The 24,254-nt window shown below is 44.3% G+C and overlaps 1 protein-coding gene and 1 long non-coding RNA gene across 9 annotated transcripts in view; one reads left to right on the forward strand and one right to left on the reverse strand.

Annotated features, from left to right (window-relative positions):
• sash1a (SAM and SH3 domain containing 1a) overlaps positions 1-24,254 on the forward strand; it is a 270,190-nt gene that overhangs the window by 73,550 nt on the left and 172,386 nt on the right. The window contains exon 1 of one of the 8 annotated variants that reach the window (XM_037085796.1): positions 15,285-16,484. The exons of 4 other annotated variants lie outside the window; for them this stretch is intronic. In XM_037085796.1, the coding sequence (XP_036941691.1) occupies positions 15,996-16,484 (489 nt within the window). In that variant the 5' untranslated portion in view covers positions 15,285-15,995. Of the gene's footprint in view, positions 1-15,284; positions 16,485-24,254 lie in introns of those variants that run through there. 3 more of the 8 variants (XM_037085798.1, XM_037085797.1, XM_037085806.1) reach the window with 3 other exon arrangements.
• Positions 10,237-14,597, reverse strand: LOC119012212. Its single transcript, XR_005072399.1, has 3 exons — positions 14,373-14,597; positions 10,897-10,998; positions 10,237-10,625 (listed from the first exon to the last, which is right to left on the reverse strand). It is a non-coding gene; the product is annotated as an uncharacterized LOC119012212 (long non-coding RNA).

Here is a 24,254-nt window from a genome sequence, read left to right on the forward strand (position 1 = left end):
TCTCCCCGTTCCTCCCCGCAGTTTAAAGGTGTTGCCATTGTATCGTTTTGGATGACGAGCACAAATGGCAATTACTGCAAATGCCAGCAGCATCATTTGCATGTAAATTGCCTTTTTTTTTTTTTAAGAAAAAAAATATTTATCCAGTGTCAGTTTTTAACCTCACTGCAACCCTGAATTTTATGTTTGGTTTGTCTTATAAGCCCGAGCTTCTGTGGGACCAACTGATATGCTGCTCGTATTTTTTTTTTTTTTTTTAACACTGGACTGTATTTGCAACATGGTGAAGTATTCCAACGGGATATTATGAGTTGGGGTCACACAGCGGGGATTATGAGTCAGCAGGGCACATCATCATTGAACTGTTTTCTTTCTCCGTTTACCTAAAGAGGTGAGGGAACTGTGCACCTCCTGCTCAGGTATTTGAAGTGCACATGACTCCAGGTGATGCAGCTTCAAACCTTTTCTCCGCTGACACATACAGTATGTCCAGTACAGGTGTGTTTTGACAAATGGCCTGCCACAACAAGACCAGACACAGACCAGGCGTCGGAGGTAATACACTTTACTGCATGAAGAAACTATGCAATTCAACACGTAAGAAAAAAACAGCAGGGGGAGAGGAAATCAAGGTCATGCCTGTAATCTTTCTTACATCCACCTGCAGGATACTGCACAGACAAACAAAGTGTGGAATATTATATTATACAAGTCTGGGTGGAGGTTGCACTGTTTTTTGACGTGCCATTCTGTTGTGTTTGTTAATATATTGTCAGTTGTTAATGGGATATTCCGATATTTTTAACCAGGGCCTTATATTTACATGTTTGGTTGTGTAAATGATTCACACTTTCCAAAAAAATTGGAATTGGTCCAGGAGATGGCCTAAACTGACAGCTGCAACATGACTTAAATGCAATAATTTGGGACAATTCCAACTGTCCGGTAACAGTCCAGTTGTTTTAGCCACTGACAGGATGAGGTTTTTATTCCAACGAAGTGTCCGACGACATTACTGCAGAACAGTATACACCCAAACATGACAATGTAGAGCCCCAGGTTTAAAAATACCAGAACCTGAATTTAGCTTTAGCCAAATGGTCACCATTTTTTTTGTTACATTATATCGTTTGTCTGACAGTTGCATTAGACAAGGAATCTTCTAAATCATCTGAAAGGACAATAAAATAAATAGTGACTCTCCCCTACAAAGTACTTGTGCCAATGAACCATATAAAACTACAAGCAATTATGATCATTAAAACCTGGAATGAGCCTTTAATAAACACACGGATGTTAAAAGGCATAAATGTTAACCGAACTCCTTCTGCCTGGGTCAATTTTAGAATTCCTGGAATACCAGCACATGTAATGCAGTTGGTGTTAAGCACAGTCCTCTAAATCTGTAGAATGCATGCATTTTTCTTTCTTTAATCTGCCCTGGAGAGACCGGGATTTTCTCCTGTGTGGCTCTGCATATCTTAGCCAGCTCCACATAAAGCCAGTTATTTGCTGTAAATAGCTGGCCCTCTCCAGGGGAATGGTTTATGGCATGTGACAGTGGGGATGACTGCTGTGCTTTACAGTCTGCTGGTAATCTTCCCTCTGATCTATCCGCATTCAGATCTTTTCTTGTCCCTACTTTGCTTTTCCTAATTGTCCATTTGGTATGCACCGCATTCATCAATCCACATTTGAGGTAAACATTTGAAACGCGTTTACTCGACTTATCTGTGCAAACGCTTCTTGTGAAGGAAAATAAGCTCCAGATGTTAGAATTAATCAAAATATCAAATAGAACCCATTGTTGTGGTAAGTTAGAAAAAGCAGTAGAAGTGTTCATCAATAAATAACATGAAGTCATTATCGTGTAACAGATATGACTAAAGCTAGAACAAACGATATATCATTAAGGCATTGTTCCTACATCAGTTACAAATCCCTGACCCCTGTATAAATCAGCACGTTGCACAATGTTTTCTTCCCGTTTATAAGGGAATGCTTCATTTTTCCACAAGCTCTGACCTTAAATCCTATGGTGTATAGATATTAATAGTGCAGACAATCCTTTACTTCTTGTATGGTTTCGCTTCACGCTCTGATTTCCTGTGTAGGCTTGGAAGCACAGTCTCCTCTCTCTACAGCTCTGAGTTGGTCCCAACTACCGTGCATGTAACACTGAAGAATTAAACTTCCTTGAGTTTAATACCGATGGTGTGACAGATAGCTGTGAAGACAGTATATGCTCAAGCCAAAGAATACAAAACAGAGCTTCGTGCAGGATCTATGCCGAAAAGGAAGCTTGCCAGGGTAAATGTTGGCATTGTGTGTTTCTGCAAACCATGGAAAAGTGAGACTAAAGAATGATTTCGTCTCACTACGAGGTGAGGTCCACGAAATGAGACTGGACGAGCAACCTTCTCACAGTACACCTTGCACTTATTAAATGGGTATGTCAAAACTTTAAGCTTATTTGCATGTATATTTTAAATTTCACATTGCGCCTATGGAAAATGACGATGGTGTCCAGTTTTTTCGTTTCTCAAAGGCCGCTGCAAAAAGTCCCCAAATTTCAATAAAAGCTTCTGGCTGTATTGACTCAGAGAAAAGCAGCAAAAAGTCCCAACATTTAGTTAAAAACATCTGGTGCTGTGACCCCGGAGACAGCTGCAAAAAGTCCTGATGTTTAGTTACAAACATCTGTTTTTTTTTGCCCCAAAGGCAGCTGCAGAATATCCTGACCGGTCGTTAAAACTGCCCAGTCGAAGCGTCGCAAACAGTGTGGCCTCCTGCACTCGTTTCCCCTCGGTACCACGCCACCACATCCCCTTCCCCTGAACAGCTCATTTACATGGAATCTGAAAAAATCTGTATCTATACAATGATGAGTAGTGAGTGAATGTTTGTTCAAAACAATGCCTACATTTGAAGTGCATATGAAACGTATGCTGGCATTTTTTTTCTACATTCTGAGCTGCAACATTAAGCTGAGGTGAAATGTAGCCCCCGCTATGAGTCCATCAAATGACTAACCTGTCTGAAAAGGATTTGAAAGCGATGACTTTTTTTCATGAGACATTTTATTCTGCTCTGCCCACATCCACACTGGACTGACCATCAAAACATTCCACGCACTTAACTGTAATTGCACCGAAAAGATCACAACTTGCTGTCGTTACGTAACGAGCCATCAACGCTTGTATTCAGTGGATTTACGAGCCCTTAACAAAACCAACACCAACCATTTTCACACAAACACAGCTGCAGGAGTGAAAAGAAGCAATCCCAGCAGGTAGACAGCTTAGACATGAAACAGTCTTTTGGGGGGGGGGGGGGTGGCGTGGCACTTGAGGCAATGCCACAGCATCTGGAGAGGGGAACAATATTCTGATATTTTCTAACGCAAGGGGAGAAACACACAACAACGCAGCCGAGGCAGAGACGTATGAAATTGTTTGTGCGAAAACACTCCCCTAATACTCCTGATAAGAAAAAAATGAGTTTTTTAATCTGGCGAGTGGAATGTGTTGCCTTTAGCAAGTGACCTTGTTTGTGCTTAAGATGTTCGGCGTGCTGTGTGGACTTGAAGCAAATTAATTTGGAGCTATTTAACTTTGTATCGCTCTTTGAGAAGCAATTTTCAACCTGAGGATCCCTTGAAATATTAATGACCTTACATCTCGACGAAGGCCTGCACAATATTTTTGGCATTTGACTGTAACCACAGAGAGTATCTGCACGGCGATCAGAAGGCAAACTTGAGACCCTTATATAAATGCATGTGACATGCCCGCAGCAAAGCATTTGTTCATGCATTTAAATAGGAGTATTATTATAATGATGGATACGTTCTACTTAAAGATTCTGCTATTCTGCCAGTCTGTTGACTCTTTCACATGCATCGAACATTAGTCAGTAATTGGTTTGAGGGTGTTTTGGGGCGGGCAAAGAGAGAATGAGCTCAAATATTTGACCCCTCGCCGCTCTTTGTTGATTCCAGCATCAGTCTCCTACGCATGCAGGCACTTCTACAGATAGAACATTAAGAGATGTCATCATGTGGTAATTTCACATTAAGGCATGTTGCAAAAATGTCAGTATTAATATCAACTTTGAAATGAGATGGGTCTGACACAGAAGGGGGAGCAACCCCTCGGTAGACCTCTGTGCTGTTTTTCCAGGGTGCTGGATGAGAAATCAGATTCATGACCTTGTGTGGAGAGGTTCTGGAACTGCTGCTTTCTGGTTTTGTACGGTAAGCCTCCTCTATGGTAGAGGCCTTCTTAGTTCTTTTCAGGAACTGTGGGATTGATCACCATGAGAGTGGTATGTGCAGACATTCATGATCCCAAGGGGATGGATCCAAATGACATTAGAAAAACTGAAATCCTTTTTGGCTAATTAGCAAATGTTAGCATTAGGAGTGTAATGTAACATGTATGTTAGCATTGCATTGCGAGTCATCATTTCTTTTAGCATGCTAATGTTAGCAGTACAGCATCAAATAGCTTTTAGCATTCCTGTAGACTTAGTGCTGATTAATAACGCATTTTTCGAAGAGTAAACTGACTTGTTTTGGGGGTTGTTAAGCTTGGCGCATGGCATCTTGGAACCCATTGGTAATTTTCTGGCAATGATTTAGCTGTGGGGATTGTTGCTGGACATCGGCTGTAGCTAGTGGATTTCCGGATAACAGACATCCGGGCAAAGACTTTCTCCTGTGTGCCCCTGTAGCAGCTTGAGATTCATAAGCTGAGCTTGGCTGCATTTATGATCATATTGTTTTGCTGGTACACATAAAAAAAAAAGTAATTTTGTTCTGTACGTGGACAACTGGCTGATACATCTCAGGTTTTAAATGAAAACTTGTCCGTTCTATTGCAGATATCTGTTAATAAAGATTAGGCAACCCACCTGACACAAGCCTCAAAATCGTTTGTATGTCAGTGTTACAGGGGCTAATGTAGAGAAATATTTTTTTGGGGAAAATATGTCGTACGTTGCCTAAGGCCAGCGGTTAAACGTCACCTCACCAGCAACAACACTCACAGTGGTTTAGGCAGGATAAAGAAGGCTTACACACTGCCATGGGTGACTGTCAACTGATAAAAACAGATGCTGATTGCATTCAGACAGGATAGTCTGTTTATTCTGTCAACTCCCCATTCTTCCGTCAGCCATACCCCGATGTTCACTGTTCAAAGTCTCCTTTGGCTTTCCTGGGTATGGTACCTGTTGGCTTGTCTCTCAAAATTCTGTGTTTCATATCTCTGTGATCTGTCAGCGTCTGTTTAGTTTTGCTCTGATGCCCCCGAGGGGTTTAATGTTGTTCCCTGCCGAGCACTCAGTATTCTGCGTGGATTCCTATAGGGACTAGAAGCCGTCAGTGCCAATCCCAGCTATGTAGCAGTTGCTACAATTGTGTGAAGTGCGCTGGAGCAAATGACTCTGGTGTTAGCAAAATGTTCTCACCATTTCACACGTAAGTTGTCCAACAAGCCAATTTCCAACACACTGAAAGTGCCATATTTAATAAAAATAAAATGGCTCGGATGCGTTTGATCTGTCCAAATGAGCTTCTGAAAACCAGCAGAGAGACAGTGTCTCACTGAGATCAAACAGTGTTTGTCAAACTACACCAAAGCCAGAACCCCAATGGACCGGCGCAAAAAAATCTGCAGTTGGAGGCAATGTTTGTGAGCGGCCACATGCATGTGTCAGAGTGCCTGATGTAAGGTCAGACCTTCAGGTCCTGGGGGTTCAGCGCAGTACATCAAGTCCAGTGGAGACCCCCCTTTTTTTTTTGCTTAATTGAGGGGTATGTTTGAAGGCGCTTACTTGAGCAGAAAATTGAATATAAAACACTCAAGCCGTCAGACATTATCCTTTGAGAGCCGAGAAGGGGGAGGGTGGGGGGGGAGAAAGTGTATGGCTTCTTCGTGGCGGAGATGAGAGGGAGATTAATGCAGAAGTTCCTTGAAGGACAATGTTGTTATGGTATCTTCTACAGACAAAGGCGGTTTTTATATTTGCCTATGCTAAATCATTCTGGTGTGTCTGCCCAGAAAAATAGCAGACCACTTTCTCCCCCGCTGTGTCTCTCCCACCAGAATATATTTTAAAAAGAATTTCCTTACGTCTAACCCCAGTCCCTCATGTGCAGTCATAACATCTCACAGTACCTCCACACAGTGAGCTTCATATATACGGTATTAGCTTCAAGTCAGCTGTCCTTTTTGTGTGTGTGTGTGTGTGTGTGTGTGTGTGTAAATTCAATATTTTCTTCTTCCTCTGGAGCTTAAGGCAAACTTTCCTCTACGGTGCCAGAATTTTTCCTTAGTAACGTATGTCAGAGTAGTTCAGCTAGTATTTCAATGACGTCGAAGTTTTCATCATTGAAGTTTTTTTGCAAAATCAGTTGGGCAGATATCAGCTAAGGACGTTGTGTCGGATATTGAGAAATCACCTGCATTTAAGTCATTCACTGATATTGATTGGTTGGTTGGACTCAGTGATGAGTGTCCCCTCCACCGATGTGGGGTCTTTATGGAACATCAATACCTGTATCAGGTCAGGCTGGACAAAATGATAGGATCACCTTCCAATGTAATACAGTTGAACGTACCAACACATAGGTGGACTTCGATGGTTTGCGATCACCTGCCCCCGGTGCCCCCTTGTTTGAAACAAGAGCCCTCTCGGTGTCCCAGTGTCCCCTCTTTACTATAAATATTACACGACTTCCTGTGTGCTTGTACTCCCCCCCCCCGCTCCTCTATCACCCTGATTCCGCCACTGTAGCAAATACTCACCATGTATTATCACTTAAGGGTAAGGGTTAAAAAATCAGAGGAGAATATCAAGTCCAAGTCTGCGCAGTTGACTGATTATATGGGACAATGTACATAAAATTGGATTCTACATTGGCATACCTGTCTGGCAGTGTCACACATTTGATTGTTTTCCTTTGGAACGACTTCATATTTCTTCTCCTGGGCGTTTTTTTGTTCTCTTTTAATATGAAGTAAAATGTTAGCAGCGTACCATAACAGATGAGGTGATCGTCCCGAGGCGAGCTCATGGTCAGATGCCAACTCTGATTGATGCGTCATGCACTTGTTGGGAAATCATTTGGGATTATGATGAAATCCTCATCCGCAGCCATCATTGTCACCCATAACGACCCCTGATGAAAAATGGACCTTCATTCTTTCCATCCGTCCCCCTCCGAGGCACTGCAGAGATTAATACAGCCATCGAACCTCGTGTTCGATAACCCATTTACTTTACCTCGTCTTTCACTTTGCTTCTCACGTGTCACTGACCTGTGCAGCAAAGAAACGGTCATATATTCTATGATGGTAGTGATTCCGTCCAATTATTTTAATCACATCCACATTTTCATGCAGCAATCGCCTTCTGTCCACAGCTGAGAATTTCCCCTTGTCCTGTATGTTCCATCCACCAACACATCATGCTATCAAATAGGCCCCGAAGACTTGGTGGCTGGGTCAAACGCTCAGAGCCCTAGTCATTAATATAACATGTTAACAAACCTCGGCTCGCAGCCATCATCTCCACATCCATTTGAGACTAGATTTATTGCAGTGAGACTCTGCGGCTGCTGTGTCTAATTGCTCTTTTGTCTTCAGTCCTCCTGAGGTACAGAAACTGGGTATTGGTAGACCCGCTCAGTTACAAATCATCAGCTTTATGCAGAATGTCTCCTCTCAGCTCCATACCAAAAACTCCAAGTGGAAAATGCTTTAATTAGATTAAATGTCTCTATTTTATATCGGTAATAAACATGCCTGAAGTCCAGCTTCTGTGGAAGCCCTGAGGGGAAAGTTGATTTTTTTTTTTTTTTTTTCCCAGCAATCTTTTTTCTAAGTCTGATCTAAATTGATTTCTGTCCCATGTTTATGACTTGATATCTGATGGGAAAAATAAGTTTTGCCAGGATAATCTTTCTTAGTTCATTTCATAATGATTTTTTTTTTAAGAGGAAACTTTTTTTTTTAACTTTAACCAGTTTTCAAGTCATGAATACTCTAATGTATCTCTAGTGATCTCTAATGTAGTGTCTATGAGGGTGAGTCTGAGCCACCTCTGTCAGCCGAGAAAATAAAGTCGCCTAACATCCAAAGAAAGAGGAAACCGTCATTCCATCTATCATCACTGGGGAGGTTCTGTTCTCCGTCCGTTAAAGAGCCTATTATTCCATGGATGTGTCATTTTTACAGAGAAAAGGGCACAGCTTCACATATCTGCACAACGATTCATTCGTTTTCACTCACCTTGTTTTAATTAAGAAGGAAAACGAGGTCTGCGGGAAAAAAAAAGAGCTAATCTTTATTAATTGGGCTTTCTGCACCACTGCTTTGCTGAGGGGATTGTTATAAAACATTCTCTCAAGTCACATGACGGTTCATTTATCATCAGCTGGAAACCTTCCCTTTAGGCAACACACACACACACACACACACACACACACACACACACACACACACACACACACACACACACACACACACACACACACAAGGGACTGTCATACTATGAGATACCTTTCCCATCTCTCTATCGGCATGTCTTTCATTGTCTCTCAGGATTTGATCGCATGTCTGGTTGCGATTCATCTGTCCTCAGCGATGAAACTATCTGTAAGAGATCTCCTGACTGTTCGGTTCAGCCGTCGTCTCTCGGCAAAGCGCCTGGTTCGGCTGTTAGACCCTAAATATCTGAGTGTCATCATGCTCTGAGGTGAGTCGATATTCATGAGGCGATGTTGATATCTCCTGTCTGGCATCTTCAAGCCAGACCCTGACCCCTCAAGATTATCCTTACATTTGAAATGTCAATGCAGCCAAGGAGAGAAAAAAGAAAAGAAACGAGGCAGTCATATTCACAGACGGACTAATTTACATCTCTTTTTTTGATCCCCAACCGTAAACCCACAGGTGTGCGAGGGGCTTCGGAAGATTATTGTGTGTATTTGCATGTGAGAGATTGTAAACGCAAATGTTTTTTGTGCAACAACTTTATTCGACGGTCTCCCTGCCTGTACACACTCGCCAAGGGTTTCCGCGCCAAGCACCCGATTGCAAAAAAAAAAACCACGCCCACACATTTTTCACATTATATCACCGCTCACAGTTGCATGTCTCAAGTTGCCGGTGGCCATGTGTCAAGACATTTGCATACATACATAATCCACTTACGCTGCTGTACCCGGTCGCCGCATGGCCGTCCATGCTAATTACGTGGACTCCGGTTCACCGCAACGGCGTATCGGTGCAGCTGACTGGGAATTAAGTGCCGCCTCCTGTGGGCATGCTGCTGCCCTTTGAGCCACCAAATCCTCTCCTACAACTGCCTCTGCCGCTGCGAACTTGGGTCACCCGGTTAGCCGGGTCTTATTAAAGCACTGCCAAAGGCAATAACAGGAGTCATATTGCCTGATAATTCTCTCTTTGGTGGAGCCTGGGTTTCTATGATAACAGCTTAAGACTACAAAGCAGCAGCTTGGTTTCTTAGGTGGCTCGGTTTGTGGGACTTTCGGGATTTTATTTGACATTTCTCTGTCGTGCCATGACTTCTGTTTCCAACAAAAAGAAGCTCAGCACGAGTACATTACGTTTGAAGACGGTCTGACCCATTTACAGACATTTAATTTATTACCTGTTATGAAACAGTTTCTTCTCCGTGTTTGTCTAAGTGTTTTTCGGCTCATTAGCCAGCCATGTGAGTTTTTTAACTCTAGGCACAATAAACACGATTAATTTTAACTGCTGGTTTGTACCATCAGTGATTTTAATTAGCAGTGTCTTTATTGTCGCGGGTTCTCGGCACACACTTCCTTCTCTTTTATGTGCCTTGTGTTTGGTTCCTTGGGAGAGGCTTTCAGCGATGAATGTACACTGCCAGTTTATAATCAGGTGGTGAGGGGGATAAAACGGGATGCCGGGAGACTTTCTGTTCCGCGGCAAGTCAACGAGAGAAGACAAACATGGGTATCACCGTTCAGTATATTCCTTTTCCTCCAAGTATTCACCGCTTCTGGAGCTGAGAGTACAGCATGGTCCAATTTGTAGGAGCTGAGGGAGTCTGCACTCCCATCAGCCTGTGTGTTCCGCTGACGGTAATCACCACCTCTGTCTGATCGGAGAGCCGTCTGCCCCCCCCCCCCCACATGCTCTTATTGAACCACATCCCAGGAGAAGCGGAGAAGTTAGTGCCAACCGCAGCTCAGAGGAATATTATTGCGTTGGAACGCAGATAACCGACCTGTTGCCGCCGCCCCTGTGATTGGCAGGTGTCCGTGCCTGATATGCTTACACATGTGATCCCTGCATTAACCCCGATCTTCCACCCTCCTCCTCCTCGCCCGTGGGTTTCAGGGGATGTTTAGGTTGATATTGAGCTGCCAGCGGAATGGCAGCTGGTCCTGACGCAACGGCTTCACCTCTGGTCTCAGGAGGTTGCGGCCCGGCCAGCCACTTGTAATTAAAAGCGCATAAAGACAGATCAAGCTCTTTCCCCTCTCTCAGCATCGAAGGCTGAGCAGGAATCCACTGGTCACCCCGGATCACAGACCTCCGGGGAGAGCTCCTTCACTTTCAAGCCTGTGAAAATAAGTCGTTCAGTATTATTTTTATTTTTTTTTTGCCCTTAATTGTATCCCAGGGTGATAAACAACATGGATTCAGTGTTGATTTTAGTTAGGCTCACCCCAAATCTACTCATCATGATAATTGCTGCTGAAGGTTTTAGTTTTTCTCCCGCTGCCTAATTTGTCTTTGTGTTTTCATGCACGATTCTGGAGGGGGTTCACTCTCGGGGTAAATTTTTCCCAGCGCAAGAAGCTTATGTTATCCAAAGATGTTGGAATTCTACCTGCTGTTCTCCATGAGGCAGAATGTGATCTGGAGCAATCACGGGCAATCATCGGCTCACTCCCGAATTGTTTCCTTGAGTCTTGGCGGTGCCCAGCGAAATCTGTAACGGAAAAGAGAGACGAGAGGAGAGAAAGTCAATAATGCATCCCACTTTATTGTGTGCAGTTTCATGGTTTTAAACACATTGGTTTTAAAATCATACTTTTGTATTTAATAGTCCTTTGGCACCGTGAAAACCTGACAATAAATCTGCAAAAACGGTGGTCAGAAATAGCTGACGTGTTGTTCCAAAAACCCACCGCAGGAACGCATTCGAGTCAAGGCATGGCGCATGATTTGTGTTTTCTCTGTGCAACCCTGGATGTGTTGCTGGAAGAGGAGTCTACATATCTATCAGGGGCTGACAGATAGCCTCACGCCGAAGCCCCGACCCAGAAACCGACATCCATGACCTTCGCTGTGCCTCTGCATCTAGGTGGACAGAAGCCATTCTCTGCTTCAAAGCATTTCAAAATTGGGGTCTCGAAAGGTGCAGCCCAGCCGTCTGAAGCTGGAGAGGAGCTCAAAATTTCGCCCAGCAAAAAATCCCTACCTCCTAATACCCGAGTCCTCCCTCTAAGACAGAGGCAGAAATACAGAGCGGGGACAATTAGCATAGAGAGAGCAGGGCTGTCAGCGGAGGCTGCTATTGTCTGTCTGCCTGTGTCTGTCTCCTCTCACCTTCCAGCTGTGTCCACTGGAGCTTTTCTTCCTCCGACCCACCTCAGTCACACTCCTTCAATCAGCGCGGGTAAAGCAGCCTATACATATTTACCAGATGATACAATGCTAATGTGCACTCTCACCACCAACATATTCATATTCACCAGCGCTGGCGCTCTGGGCTGCCTATTTCAGATAATATTAAGAGCTGGTTATTGAGGTGTTATTGATGTGGCAGCAGTCCTCTGGCTCCCGGGCAACACGGCTACGCGTGGAGAAAAAAAAAAAAGCAATGGGCCTGTCGTTTTAAATGGGCATCGACTGCCTTTTAATGTCTGTGCACTAACTCTGAGGCAGTTTCAGCATGTATGGGAGTGCGCTTGTGTTAAGTTGTTCTGCTGAATTGAAAATCTATTGTGCAGTGTGTATCGAAGCAAAACATTAAAGAACTGAGATAATTAGAAAGAGAGTGAGTTTTATGAACAGAAAATCATTAGATAACTGTTGATTTTTAGTCATTTATTGCAACATATTCTTTGGTTGGAGATTCTCAAATATAATTTTCTGCTGCGTGTTAATGTTACACACATTGAATATTTACTTGGTTTTGAACAAAAAAGTGTTCTGAAGATGTCCCTTTGGGTTTTCACAAGATGTGATTTGCATTTTTCTCCATTTTCTGACAATTTATACACAAAAGCAGAGTTTCCCAACATACGGGTCAAGACCCTCACATGGGTGTAAATCTGAGGGCTGACATGATAATTCATATGAACATATTTCATTCTCACAAAGTTGTGTTAACGTTTTTTGGAGTATACTACTTAAGTTTGCGAGTGGTAACAAACGAAACCCCCTCCTCCCCCGTTTTCACAGTAGACATTTTGACTTATCAAGGTGAACTGGTTCCAGGGTTCTGATAATGTGCATGACTTACTGCGACACTTAATTAAAATGGAGCCATCGTTAATGATATTAGTCACACCGGTGCTTTTCCTGCTTAATGAAGTTAATATGATAGCCGTAAAAAAAGGGTCTATGGTCAGTGCCGCTGTGGCAAAGACAACAAGTTCATTACTGTTTCTCTAAGAGCAGCAACTACCAACAACTTGAGTTTATTCATTCATTTAGTGAATAACAGAGGCATGGGAGTGGATGGAAATGGTGCCAGGCTGCCAACCAGGCAGGATGCACCAGCCAGTCTAATTTTTCCCAGGAGATTTTGTGCCAAAAAACAGTATACTCAAGGCAAAGGTTATAGGGAACCGTTCTAAATGGCGATTTTACAGCCATTACATTGTGCAATCAACATTCACCTTGTAATGATACATTGGAGCAAAGAAAACTTGTCTGTCACTAGTTTATAGGTAGAGTCAAGCCAAAATTTCAGTCATTATCTTCTCACCCACACGCCAATGGAAAGTCTGGTGAAGTTTCATGGTCCACAGAACATTTCAAGAGCTTCACATCAATAGAGTGTTGCAGCATTGTCCCAAACAACTGAAGTGGACTTGTTTTTTAACATGAAAATAACTGAAAAAAACCCCAAATGTAATACTGCTCGTTCAGCGTTATCCAAGTCTCAAAAGCCTGAAGCTCCCATACTGATCAGAAATTATGTTATTTACGCTCTTGACACACAGTCAAGCCCACAGGATATGCGCTAACGTGTTTAGCTTAGCAGCTAAAAACAAAGATTTTGGCTTATTTTACGCTTTTTTGTTTTTTAGGAGAAAGCTGACACACTTTTGCCAGGATGCCTCAGAAATGTTTTGTGGATTGCGGAACTTTTCATTGGCGTGAGGGTGAATTTCCCCTTTTTGGGTGAACTTTACCTTTAAGGGATCACAAGGCACAAAGGTTGGGAACCACTGCCCCTTATCTATTCTCTACTATAATCATAGATTGTAGTTCATTTTACTAGTATATTTAGTACATTTTCATGAAAAAAAAGTCATCAAAGTACTGTGTAAGTCTAAGTAATTTTTCCATAAAAAGATCTGATTCAGACAAATGGTCCTGTGTGTTTCCAAACAGTCAGTGAGACACTTGTGTCAGGTTACCACCCTTTGCCTCCCTCTGCACCCGCTGGTCGCACTCCATGGCCCCGGGGGCAGCAGAGTGGAAACGCAGCGATCCTGGCACTGCCAGCGGGCTCTCTCCGAGTCCACCCCACCGTGGAGAGCCACCAGTCTCCTTGTTCCATCTGTCACTCCGCTCCCATAATCCCCTGCTCCTGTAACCGATCTAATGTCATGTCTGAGCCAAGAACAATCGTGAGAGCGGAAGTCATGTGAATGTTTAATCCTATATACGATAGAGGGGAGTAAAAGTAAGAGGTTTGTGTTCAGGGTGAGGATTAAAGGGTAATGCCACTGTGTTTTGTTTTCCCCTCCAGAATTATTTCCCTTCTTTTTTTGCATTGTACTTTTTTGTAAGCACAGATACTTTTGACGCATCTGTTCGCAAACCAGCCAGCCACCCCTTACAGAATCCGATGCCAATGCAAGTGCAAGCTCTAATGCATCACGTCCCACTCTGCACACGTTTAACCCCCCCGATCGCTACTGTCAGGCAAACCACTTTACATGGGTGTTTACAGAGGATGAGGGACAATGGAGCATTTCTGAGTCATTACAGTGATGGCTGCAGACAGGTAATCCACAGGAAAATGTCAACCAACTCCAGTATGAGTGAGACGAAGCATCCACACTCATCCTGTGACACCACAACATGATTTTTTTTATTTATTTTTTGACATGTTTCAAATACCTCATCTCCAAAAGCAGCCTGCTTGATATGCCTCCCCTCCACCCTCCCGACCGGCGTGTTTGTTCTCCGGGCCCCCGCCGCACGTCATAATGGGCCGAGGCAAATCACTTCCAGCCCTGGAAGCAGAGATGGTGATTGTATCAAACTGACCCCTAACAAGCTGTCAGCTCGCATTTGACGAAGCATGCATCAGCACTGGGGCCCCGCTTGGCATCCATTCGGACAGAGTGGACAGGTCTTATTCGAGCAAGTATCATCTGCCCAACTTCTCTGCCTTTAGTGTCTCTCTCTGTTTGTCTCATGGTTGGCATCTGGGGGTGGTGCGAGTTTTGATCCAGACAGCTGGACTCTTCAAGAGCTGTAAGGTCAAAAAAAAAGAAGAAAAAAAAAAAGAAAAGAAAAAGCAGCTGCACAAAATGTCTGATCATATAGATAATAGATGGACCGAGCTTCTCCCATTACATCAGGCTCCAGTGCAGATCTTCAGTTCCCCGGTCACCGCATAGAGGGAGCCCATGCGTGCTGAGAATGAAAAGCCAAAGCGTGGAAATGCTGAATGAGTGAGTGAGAGTGTGTGTATGAGAGAGTGAGAGAGAGAGAGAGAGAGAGAGAGAGAGAGAGAGAGAGAGAGAGGGAGAGGGGGGTGCGGGGGAATCATAATGTGACACAACCCCGGCGGCTCAGATTTTCATTTTCTTTGAGCCGTCCAACGCGCGCTTTTCTGTCTCAACTTTGTCCAAGAAGGTGGGGAAGCCGGTGACCCGCTGCGCGCCCCGAGGCGGCGTGACAAGTCGGGAGAGAGAGGACGCACTATTTTTAAACGTGCACAGTGAGATTTTTTGGGGGGGAGGAGGAGGTGGAGGACGAGGAGGAGGAGGAGGAGGAGGAGGGGGGCGTGGACGGCACGGTGGAGGAGCGACAGCGAGCATGTTGGCCGTTGGCTGCAGCTCCAGTGTGGTGATGAGCCGGCTGCGGGGAAGCGGACTGCGCGCAGACTGGTGAGCGGCTGGACGCAGACGGAACCGCGCCGTCGGCTGTCGGACTTTAATTTTTTTCCCCCCTCGCAGCCCGTCGTTTTGGATTTGTTTTTCTTTCGCCTCGTCTCATAAAGCACTTTGGGTTTAATCCGTGAATTGTGTGTGAGTGTGTGTCGGGGGGTTTGTATCAAGGTGCACGCAGCGGCTGCCGTGCGCAACGGACGGAATCTGACAGCAGTTTGAGATTTCCTCTTTCTTTAAAGAAAACCGCTGCCACTGTGTGTGCATGGTATGGTCACCGCGGACGTGTTCACGACGTCTGGGATTTGAAAGCTGTGCCAAGTGATCTTCGTTCTGTAAACACCGACAGGTGTTGCAGTCGTGTCGGCTGTCACACGGCTCTGTTATGCCTTAAAACGCCGCGGACTCACGAGGGCTGGGATGGTAACCAAACCCTCTGCTATGGATAATCCAACAATTGTTTAATCCAGTTTACTTTCTGCACTCTCGTTGAAAGCACATTATTCGTTGTATTTGGTTATATTATTAACAGTCCTATGATGCGTTTGAGACGCCGGACGGGAAAGTAACCCTCACTCCAGCGTCTTCTTCTCGTAGTTGAAGCCAATAAAAGGCAGCAGGCAAAATGACAACCAACGGACCTGTCATCGTCTTCGAGTGGCTCAAGACCCTCCAGCTCGCCCAGTACGTCGAGGCTTTTGTGGATAATGGGTACGACGACCTGGAGGTGTGCAAGCAGATCGGCGACCCCGACCTGGATGCCATCGGCGTCTACATCCCGCACCACAGGCAGAGGATCCACGACGCGGTGAGGAGGCTGAGGGAGGAAGCCCAGGAGACGGCCAGCGGGCTGTACTTCACCCTGGAGCCGATGCCACCCGCGGCCGAGATTTATACCAGTCACATGGTGGACCAGTACGAGTCCAAGCTGCGGGGATCCAAGTCCTGGACCGAGGTTGGGCGCAACGGCGGTTACATGGGCGCGCAGAGGAACCTGACGCTGGGCAACAGGAGGGAGCTGGTGATTTACCCCAAACTGAAGCTGAAGATCATGATCAGGGATAAGCTCATCAGAGACGGCATCAACCTGGCCAAACCGCCCTATTCTAACAAGGTAAGAGGACGTGCCACAGGAGGGACCATCACCTGTCAGCGGTCTCAACATGTCCAATTTGCACACAAACACACACACGCACACACACACACACACACACTGCAAAATGATCCCACAATATGTGTATTTTGAAAAGAACATTAAAGGTGCAGCATCTAGTTTTAATCAGAAAGTAAATATGTTCATCGACTGCCCAAACTATCTGTTTTCAAGACTAGATAGACAGTCTGACCTGAAAGCACAACACAGTTTCACAGTGTTTTACTTTGCTTGCAACTTGTGGACCCTGCCACCTTTCTACCCTTTAAGCAGTACTCTGGGGACCTTATTTTCAGCTTGCTTATTCAGTTATTGAAGAAAATGGATATTTCTGAGTCTGAACTCCTTCCCCCAAACCACACCGTGCCCCTTTTTAAGTGTAAGTATTCATCATATTTGTTGAGAACATGACACCTGATTTAGAACTTCTGCTCCAAATCAATGGCCGTAAGAATCTAAACATGCTGCGGGTCGAGTGACGCGCTGAGGTAAGTATTTCTGCATGTGCCGGAGGTGTTTGTATGGGGCAGAATGGGGCTGTCACCTGCTTCACATCATCCATCATTTTTGCCATTTTCTGTCAGTCAAGTCAGTCAGAGCGCATCTATTAAAGGGCGTCTCCTGCGTCCCACACCAAAAGGAGGTGAGAGGCTGATCCGTGTAGGTAAATGCCGATGTGGTGCCTGAACGTTTTTTTTTTGTTTGTTTTTTTTTCCTAGCCCTGCTGCACTCACTGTGAGAAGTGTGAGTGAGTGGTTGCTGTCACGGTGAATGATAGGAATGAAGTTGCTGCTGATCGATAAGCAGCGAGAGAGAGAGAGAGAGAGAGACCTGTCTGTGATTTCCTGCGTGGGGGGGTGATTTACACCCTGATTCTTAATCTACTCTGACCCCACCTGTCTGCCGACTTGCCTCAGCACTCAGCGCAGGGTGGATCAACCTGGACCCACGGGCGCATTAAAGCCCCGGCTCTTTGCCGTGACGAATGGCCGACGGGCTTGTCGATGGCAGTAAATGAAGAGTGCCCAGCTGGGGTTGGCTGTTTGCAGCCCTGTGAGGAGGCCTCTTGTTTTTACAGGGCTCACAGTGACCTTTTTCTTCAGAAGTGTCTTAATCATACGACTCACCAGCTGAGAGGGCTCTGCCGGGCGAACGCTGTTTACATACAGGGAGGCTGTTTGATTGGCATGTCTGTGGGGCCACCGAGGTCGTGTAGTTTGTAGTTTGTGCCGGGGACGTTACAAGCAGTCTTGTTTACAGCCGAAGAACCCTGACGCAGCAGGGTTTTTTTAAATGATAATAGCAATCTAGAGCATAAAGTGGGTTTGTTGTTTGCCAGCAGAAGAGACCAAACCGGTCCTTATCGCTGCATGAGCACGTGGTTAGGAAGCTTGTTTTGAAAACTGGCACTTTTATTATCCTAATTCAGCGAGGCCTGTATTTCTGATATCATCTCCGTGGGGAATTACTGCCTCAGACGTGAAGTCCTCTAGTCCTTGAGGGTCAGGGCCCCCCCTCAATGAAATGTTCTTTGTGACTCTCAAGAACGTGCACACTTAATTCAACTCATCGAGAGGTGGTTGATCCGCTTCTTTTCAGAATGAGCCTGAGGATTGAGGGCGGAAACAGTCATCCTGAGTAATTATGCAAAATGTATGGATCTTTCTGCTGAAGGCTGATTTCCAGCTGAGGGTGGGGGATCAAACTGAAAGAACCCAATAGCTTGAAAAATCCTGGTTATGGCCCTGTGTGTTAGTTGGATTATCTGTGTGTTTGCATATTCATGCAACGGCTTTTCGGTCTCACTTGCCACTCCAACTGAAACGGCTCCAGAAAGCATGGCGTCCGTGTTGTGATATCAATTCATAGTGACGCTGCCCGCCTTTTTTTATCTGACCGAAACCTTGATATGGTCGACCCTGCCTCCAAATTAGCTTCTTGAGCCAACGCCTGCCCTGATCGCAGTCTTTGCATGTATTGTAAGCTCTGTCTGTAGGCTGTGTTTCTGCCACTTTGGCTAACTGTGAATCCCACAGAGATTTAGGATTTGCGAGGGATTATCTGTCGAACCAGGGCTGAAACAAAGTGTTGGTTCCAGAGGGTTAAACTATCTCTCCCTTTGAAGGCTGTATTTATTTAGAGCCAAAGCTTTGGCCTTGAAGCCTGGGAGGAGAATGAGCAGGTCAAGGTCTTTCTCTCTGCTCGCGTGTGTGTGTGTGTAACCCTGTAGTTTGGAATTGGCTCCAGCCCAGTGCTTTTCTCCTCAGGAGGAGTGAGAGGAGATGGAGCTGTGACTAGCTGATGGAGGTTTGACTAACTGGGCTGTGATTGGCCCGTACAATATCACCCCTTCCCTCTGCCTTTTGAGACGAGATGTCACCCCTGGCGGAGACTGGAGACCAGAGAGGCAGACTCGGGGCAATTACAGGACACACAATGTCAGTCTCAGGGGGACGTTCATTGTATAGTATAACCAAGATCTCCATCCGCATGTGAACTGTCCTCTGCACTCTCAATCCGCTGGGATTTTCATGGGCAGCCCGTCTGACTCTGTCATTCTGCCAGACGCATAGTCGATATAAGCGTTAAGATTCAAAGTTCCCTTTAGCGTGCACTGGATTATCAAACAATTCACTGAAAGGGCTCTGCCGTGTGTAATAAATACCCACAATCCTTATCAGGGCCGCAGAGACCCCTTGTCTGAGAGAGAGTATTATTTCTTACGATGTAAACAAACACTTGTGCTCACGGGCTGCACATTTCTGAATCTCTCATCGGGGAACAATGTAAGCAGAGAGGACGGCTCTGCCAGGTTGCCTGTCGATGAATGCATTGCAGTCATGTACAGTCAGTACAGCTGATGTTGAGTTTGTTCATTTGGTTGAAGCTTGCTCATAAATTAGAAACAATCTGCTTTTTAATTTTTTTAGCCGTTTGACAAGTACGTCTGCTCCTTGTTTTGGCTTTCAGAGGTACTGGAAATGGTGCACGCTGGCTTCTGGTCTCATGATTGTAATCGTAAATCGTAAAAAGACGTGACAACTGAGTATCAGATGATAAATGCAGTCAAATGAAATAGAGTCTAATCATGCATCTTTAAGTGCTTTTTTTCTATATTTTTGTTCAGATTAATAGTTTGTTGTACAATGGGTTGGCACTTATTGTCCTCAACAAACTAGAGATCTCTGTGTTTAATAATCACATGTTGTCTAATTTAACCTCTTCAATCGATCGAGGATGGCATCCTTCTCACAGACGGATTGAAAACAATAAACGTAGCCTGTAACAATTTTTTAAATCAGTCCCCAAATATACTCGAGTTGCCCATCAGAGTAAATGACATATGTGGGAAACACTGGATCTTCTGGATACTATTCTAACATTTTTGCAGCTTCCAAGCTTCCATTACACTTTCCTGCAAATATTTGAAGTGAGCTGTCAAACATTTACCTCTAAACTAATAATGCTAATAATGAGAGTCTAATGAGGGACGAGGACAATTTAGGGAGACATCAGCAAAGGTCTCAAAAGTTAATTTGACAAGCAAGGTTTTGAGACTACTTTAAATGGTATAGATGAGTTTTTTCTACTTCTCCTGATCAGTCTTTCGCCAGTTTTTTGGTGCAGCCATCGCAGCAGCGGCATCTTCCTTTGAATGCTGGATGTCAGTTACCATGGCAATGGTCGAAGCTCCAAAGCATTTGGGTCATCCCTTTATGATGTATGTTTAAAACGTGGTTTCTAATCTATTATGTTTTCTTGTCATGTCTTTGCTGCAAGACAAACTTTGACTTGGATTCAGCAAAATTGAAATAGAAGGCTTTTGTAGATGTCAAACAAGCACTGTTGTTCTGTTTTTACGTCCAATTCTATTTTCACTTCTGTTTCCTGTTAGCCTTTCTGTTCCGTTGATTTTGGAGGATTTTTTCTTTAATTTTATCAGAGAAATACCTGTTCCTTCTTTAAGTCATTTTGCCCAGAGCCGAACAATTTGAAGATGTGTTTCCATACTGGACTCATTCCAATGCTGCTCCTGGAAACAGCAGACACGTTCAGTCATAATAGCGCCTCATTGTTAGTGCAATGTTTCAGGAGGAAGTGGAAGCTAAACACTGGGAGATTCTCCATTGTTTGTAAGGGAGCTGATGGAGCCACATGTCCTTTCACTACCGCTCTGTTTCTGTATTCCCAATTTCCGTCCATTGAAATGAGGCTGCAGAGGCAAGTGTCCAGCATTGTGCCGATGCATTGGTGATAAAACCCTGGGTGTCATGCCGAGAGAGCGAGAGAGAGGGGGGGTTTTAAATAGATGGGCACATTGTTTTTGCTGGCTCAACTCAGTTTGGTTGGTGCTTGGGTGTGGAAGCGTCTCTCTCCAACACCGATTGTCAAGTTGGATGTTCCAAGGCCTTCTCCCTGACTCCCACAGAACAGCTGATGCGGTGGGTGGGAACTGTGAGAGACCTGCAGCTTAACCAGCCTTAAGAATGCAAGAAATGCAGCCCGGAGGTGTTCTGTCAGTCAGGCGGGGGAACAGAAGGAAGGGCAGCTTTTAACTGACTGTGTTATTAGCCGTTCACAGTAAAGAGAAAAACATGAAAAAAGAGGAAGTTCATCACCTTACATGCCAAACGCTCACCTCACTTCCTCATTCAGGCCTTTCATCTTGATTAACGTTCCAGCACTCTCGCCCAGCAGGAAATGAGAATTTGTGTCTAAGATGACCCTCTGTTGGCCCACTGAGTGTTGTTGAGGGCTCTAAGGCTGATTGGACAACTGCCAACGCTCAGTGTGAAGAATAATTTGAACAGTTTACCCTTTAAAAAAAAAAATTCCAGTCCAAGAAATAGAATGTGCTGGAATCCCAGTTTTCAAATTGCTAACCACTGCAGTGCAACCCAGTCATAAGAATGAATGTTTCTTTCTGCAAACCACTTTAATCTTCAAACATTACATTTATGTTGCAGCTTTACATGTCTTTAGGCTCAGTTTTATGTTGTGATTCTGCTGTGCTTGATCATGTTTAGGCTTAAAATGTCTGGTGTTGTTGCCACTGACATGTCTAGAAATCTCCTGAAGTCACATGCACAATGCCTGGTTTAGTAGCTTTAAACAAGGCTGGAAATGACCTGATATCTTGTAAATAATGTGCCTGGTTTTGTCCTTAAAAACACAACTTGAAATTGCCTGACATCTTGTTAAAAACGTCTGGTTTTGTCACCACAAACCAACAGGAAATGTCCTGATGCCCCATTAAAAATTTTTGGATTTGTTTTCGTAATTTTCTTGAAAGGGCAAATATTGAAACGCAGACACAAATGTGGTTACTGACTTAGAGGCCACAATGCCAACATGATTCAACTCATTTACATGGGACATTAACATGAAACAACACATACTGTGCAAATGTCTATAAGGTACATGTGATACCTACACATTTGGACATATATATAGTTTACAGAAACATACAATGCTGGTATTTTATTCTGCCACTGGGGCTGAGCTGATCCAAAAAAAATCCATACAGTACAGTGAAGCTCGGGTAAAAGCAGAGATTGAATTTGGGCTGAAAACAACTTTAGCAGCACTGATCTAAATTCAAGCTGCAATGTTATGCATTGGATCCATTCTGTTTACCACTTCGTATATATGTGATGACTAGGATATCGCCGAAGAATGAAAAGCACTTGAACCATAAGCCATTATTTCAACTTAATGTATGGCTAAAATAAGATGAAAAACATTGTCTCCGTGGAGGGCTTTCTCATTCAGCTGGTGTTTTTTGGCATATATCCTCTTATTCTATGTCCCATGCTATAGGGCTGGCATTTTGCCATGAGGAGGGAGAGAACCTTTTCACAAACAGCCTCAGAGTTCTCCATGTGTTCTGCTGAAAGCTCTGTTTGCTCTGTTTGTCTTTATTAAGGGGCTCCTTGAAGGCATAATCAAACACAGACTCATAAAGGGGAAGTCATAAAGAAGTCAAGGACCAGCCTCCATTGTCCTGAGAGGATGGAGAAAGTCAATTAGCAAAGTGAGCTGCTGTTTACGATATAGAAAAGTGGGGTTACATAGAGCACTTACAAGGCATAGATTGCATTCCCATCAGATGGAAAAAAGCGACATACACTCTCACTTAGTGGCTCTTTTTTTGTAAACAACCTGTGTTTAGAGCTTTTTAAACCATCTGTGTTAAGTATGAACTACAAGTACCAGTATTTAGCTCTTTGGAGAGCAGCTGGGTGCGGTGAGGACTGATGGCTATCGCTCTGACCTCCGACCTCGCTGCCTTTTGGCCTGTTGGACTTGAACACAAAGCCTTGATGTGATCTCAGGCCAGACAATAAAAACAAGAAAAAGAGAGAGAGAAAAAAAAAAGAAAAAAACGGACCACACACTCTCCCAGTTCTCAGCGAGTGCCACAGCCAATCACCGTCAAAACCCTTACATTCGATCTAGTCCGTCATCTCAAGTGAGTGAGATCACTTTCCCATCTGTAGGAAATAGTGTGCGCAATAATTCATGAGTCAATTTGCACATCTGCGCTCCTGTTGGTCCAAAAACAATAACTGGAAAAGCGTTGTCACGTACTTCCTCAAGCGCTATCACTGCAGAGACATATCCATTCACTTGACGGTTCTCATCTTCTTTGTCATGTACTCGGGGAGTTTCTGTCTGTCTCTTTCAGAGAAGACTTGACCACCCATCTCCTGGGACCATGTGCAAATGTGGGAAAGCTGTATTTTGTGCTGTGTTTGCAGCTGGCTCTCTCATTTCAGCAGGCTGGGGTGAGAGGGGACTTACTCCTACTGTGCTGTTTCTCACATGATCAACAGGCTGCTTTTATTCCCCGGACATGTGAACTCGGTTAGAGAAGATGACATTTCACAGAGCTCCAACTTACGATTCAACACAACGTCACCGAACTGAACTTTCTCCCCCATTCATTAACGGAAGTTGTCAAACCACAGTAATCTCAACATTTAGACATTCAATTCTTGTTGAATGTGTTATTTATGCTCCCGGCAGTTTAAATGTCACTCCCTCCGGCCTTTTGGAGATACAGTATGTTGTATTTAAGTAACATGTGCGAGTCACGGTATATGTGTTTCACTTGACGTTATGCAGTCATGGTAACAGCTTTAAATAAAGCAGGCCATTTCATTTTCCACAGTGTGTTGGGGAACAGGTCCTGATGACACACATTCATGACAGATACATTATCAGAGCTATTCTGGTCCAAGGTTTCAGCAGCTTCCAGACAGCCTGTCTACATGGGCACATAGTATCTCCTTCAGGAGGGACTGCAGGCTCCGTCATCAATATTAAAGTCTATCTTCTTCTAAGATTGGTGATCTTGTCAGTTCGGTATACAGCATTTAGAGCGTGTGTTCAGTTTCATGGTGAAATTGAACCAGAACTGGTGTCCATTGCAATTGCAGCTGGCTTCATAGAAACCCCACCAGGAGGGATTATCCAAGTTGAATATGATTAATGACTTTTGTATTTTTTTTTTGACCTTACAGCATTTCCAAGGTTTATAATCAAGACTAATAATCTAAAACAGTGAATCATTTTGCTCTTACCCCTAAAGGTCATTATTAGATAGACCAAACAATTTAGAACAGACAAAAGTCCACCGTCATTTAGGATTCTGACCATATAAGGGAACATATCAGTGATCTCCTGTTTCTCTTGGTTCGATTTGTTTGAGTTGACTTTCTCACCATT

The sequence above is a fragment of the Acanthopagrus latus genome, chromosome 22 (assembly GCF_904848185.1).
Source record: "Acanthopagrus latus isolate v.2019 chromosome 22, fAcaLat1.1, whole genome shotgun sequence".
NCBI lineage: Eukaryota > Metazoa > Chordata > Actinopteri > Spariformes > Sparidae > Acanthopagrus > Acanthopagrus latus.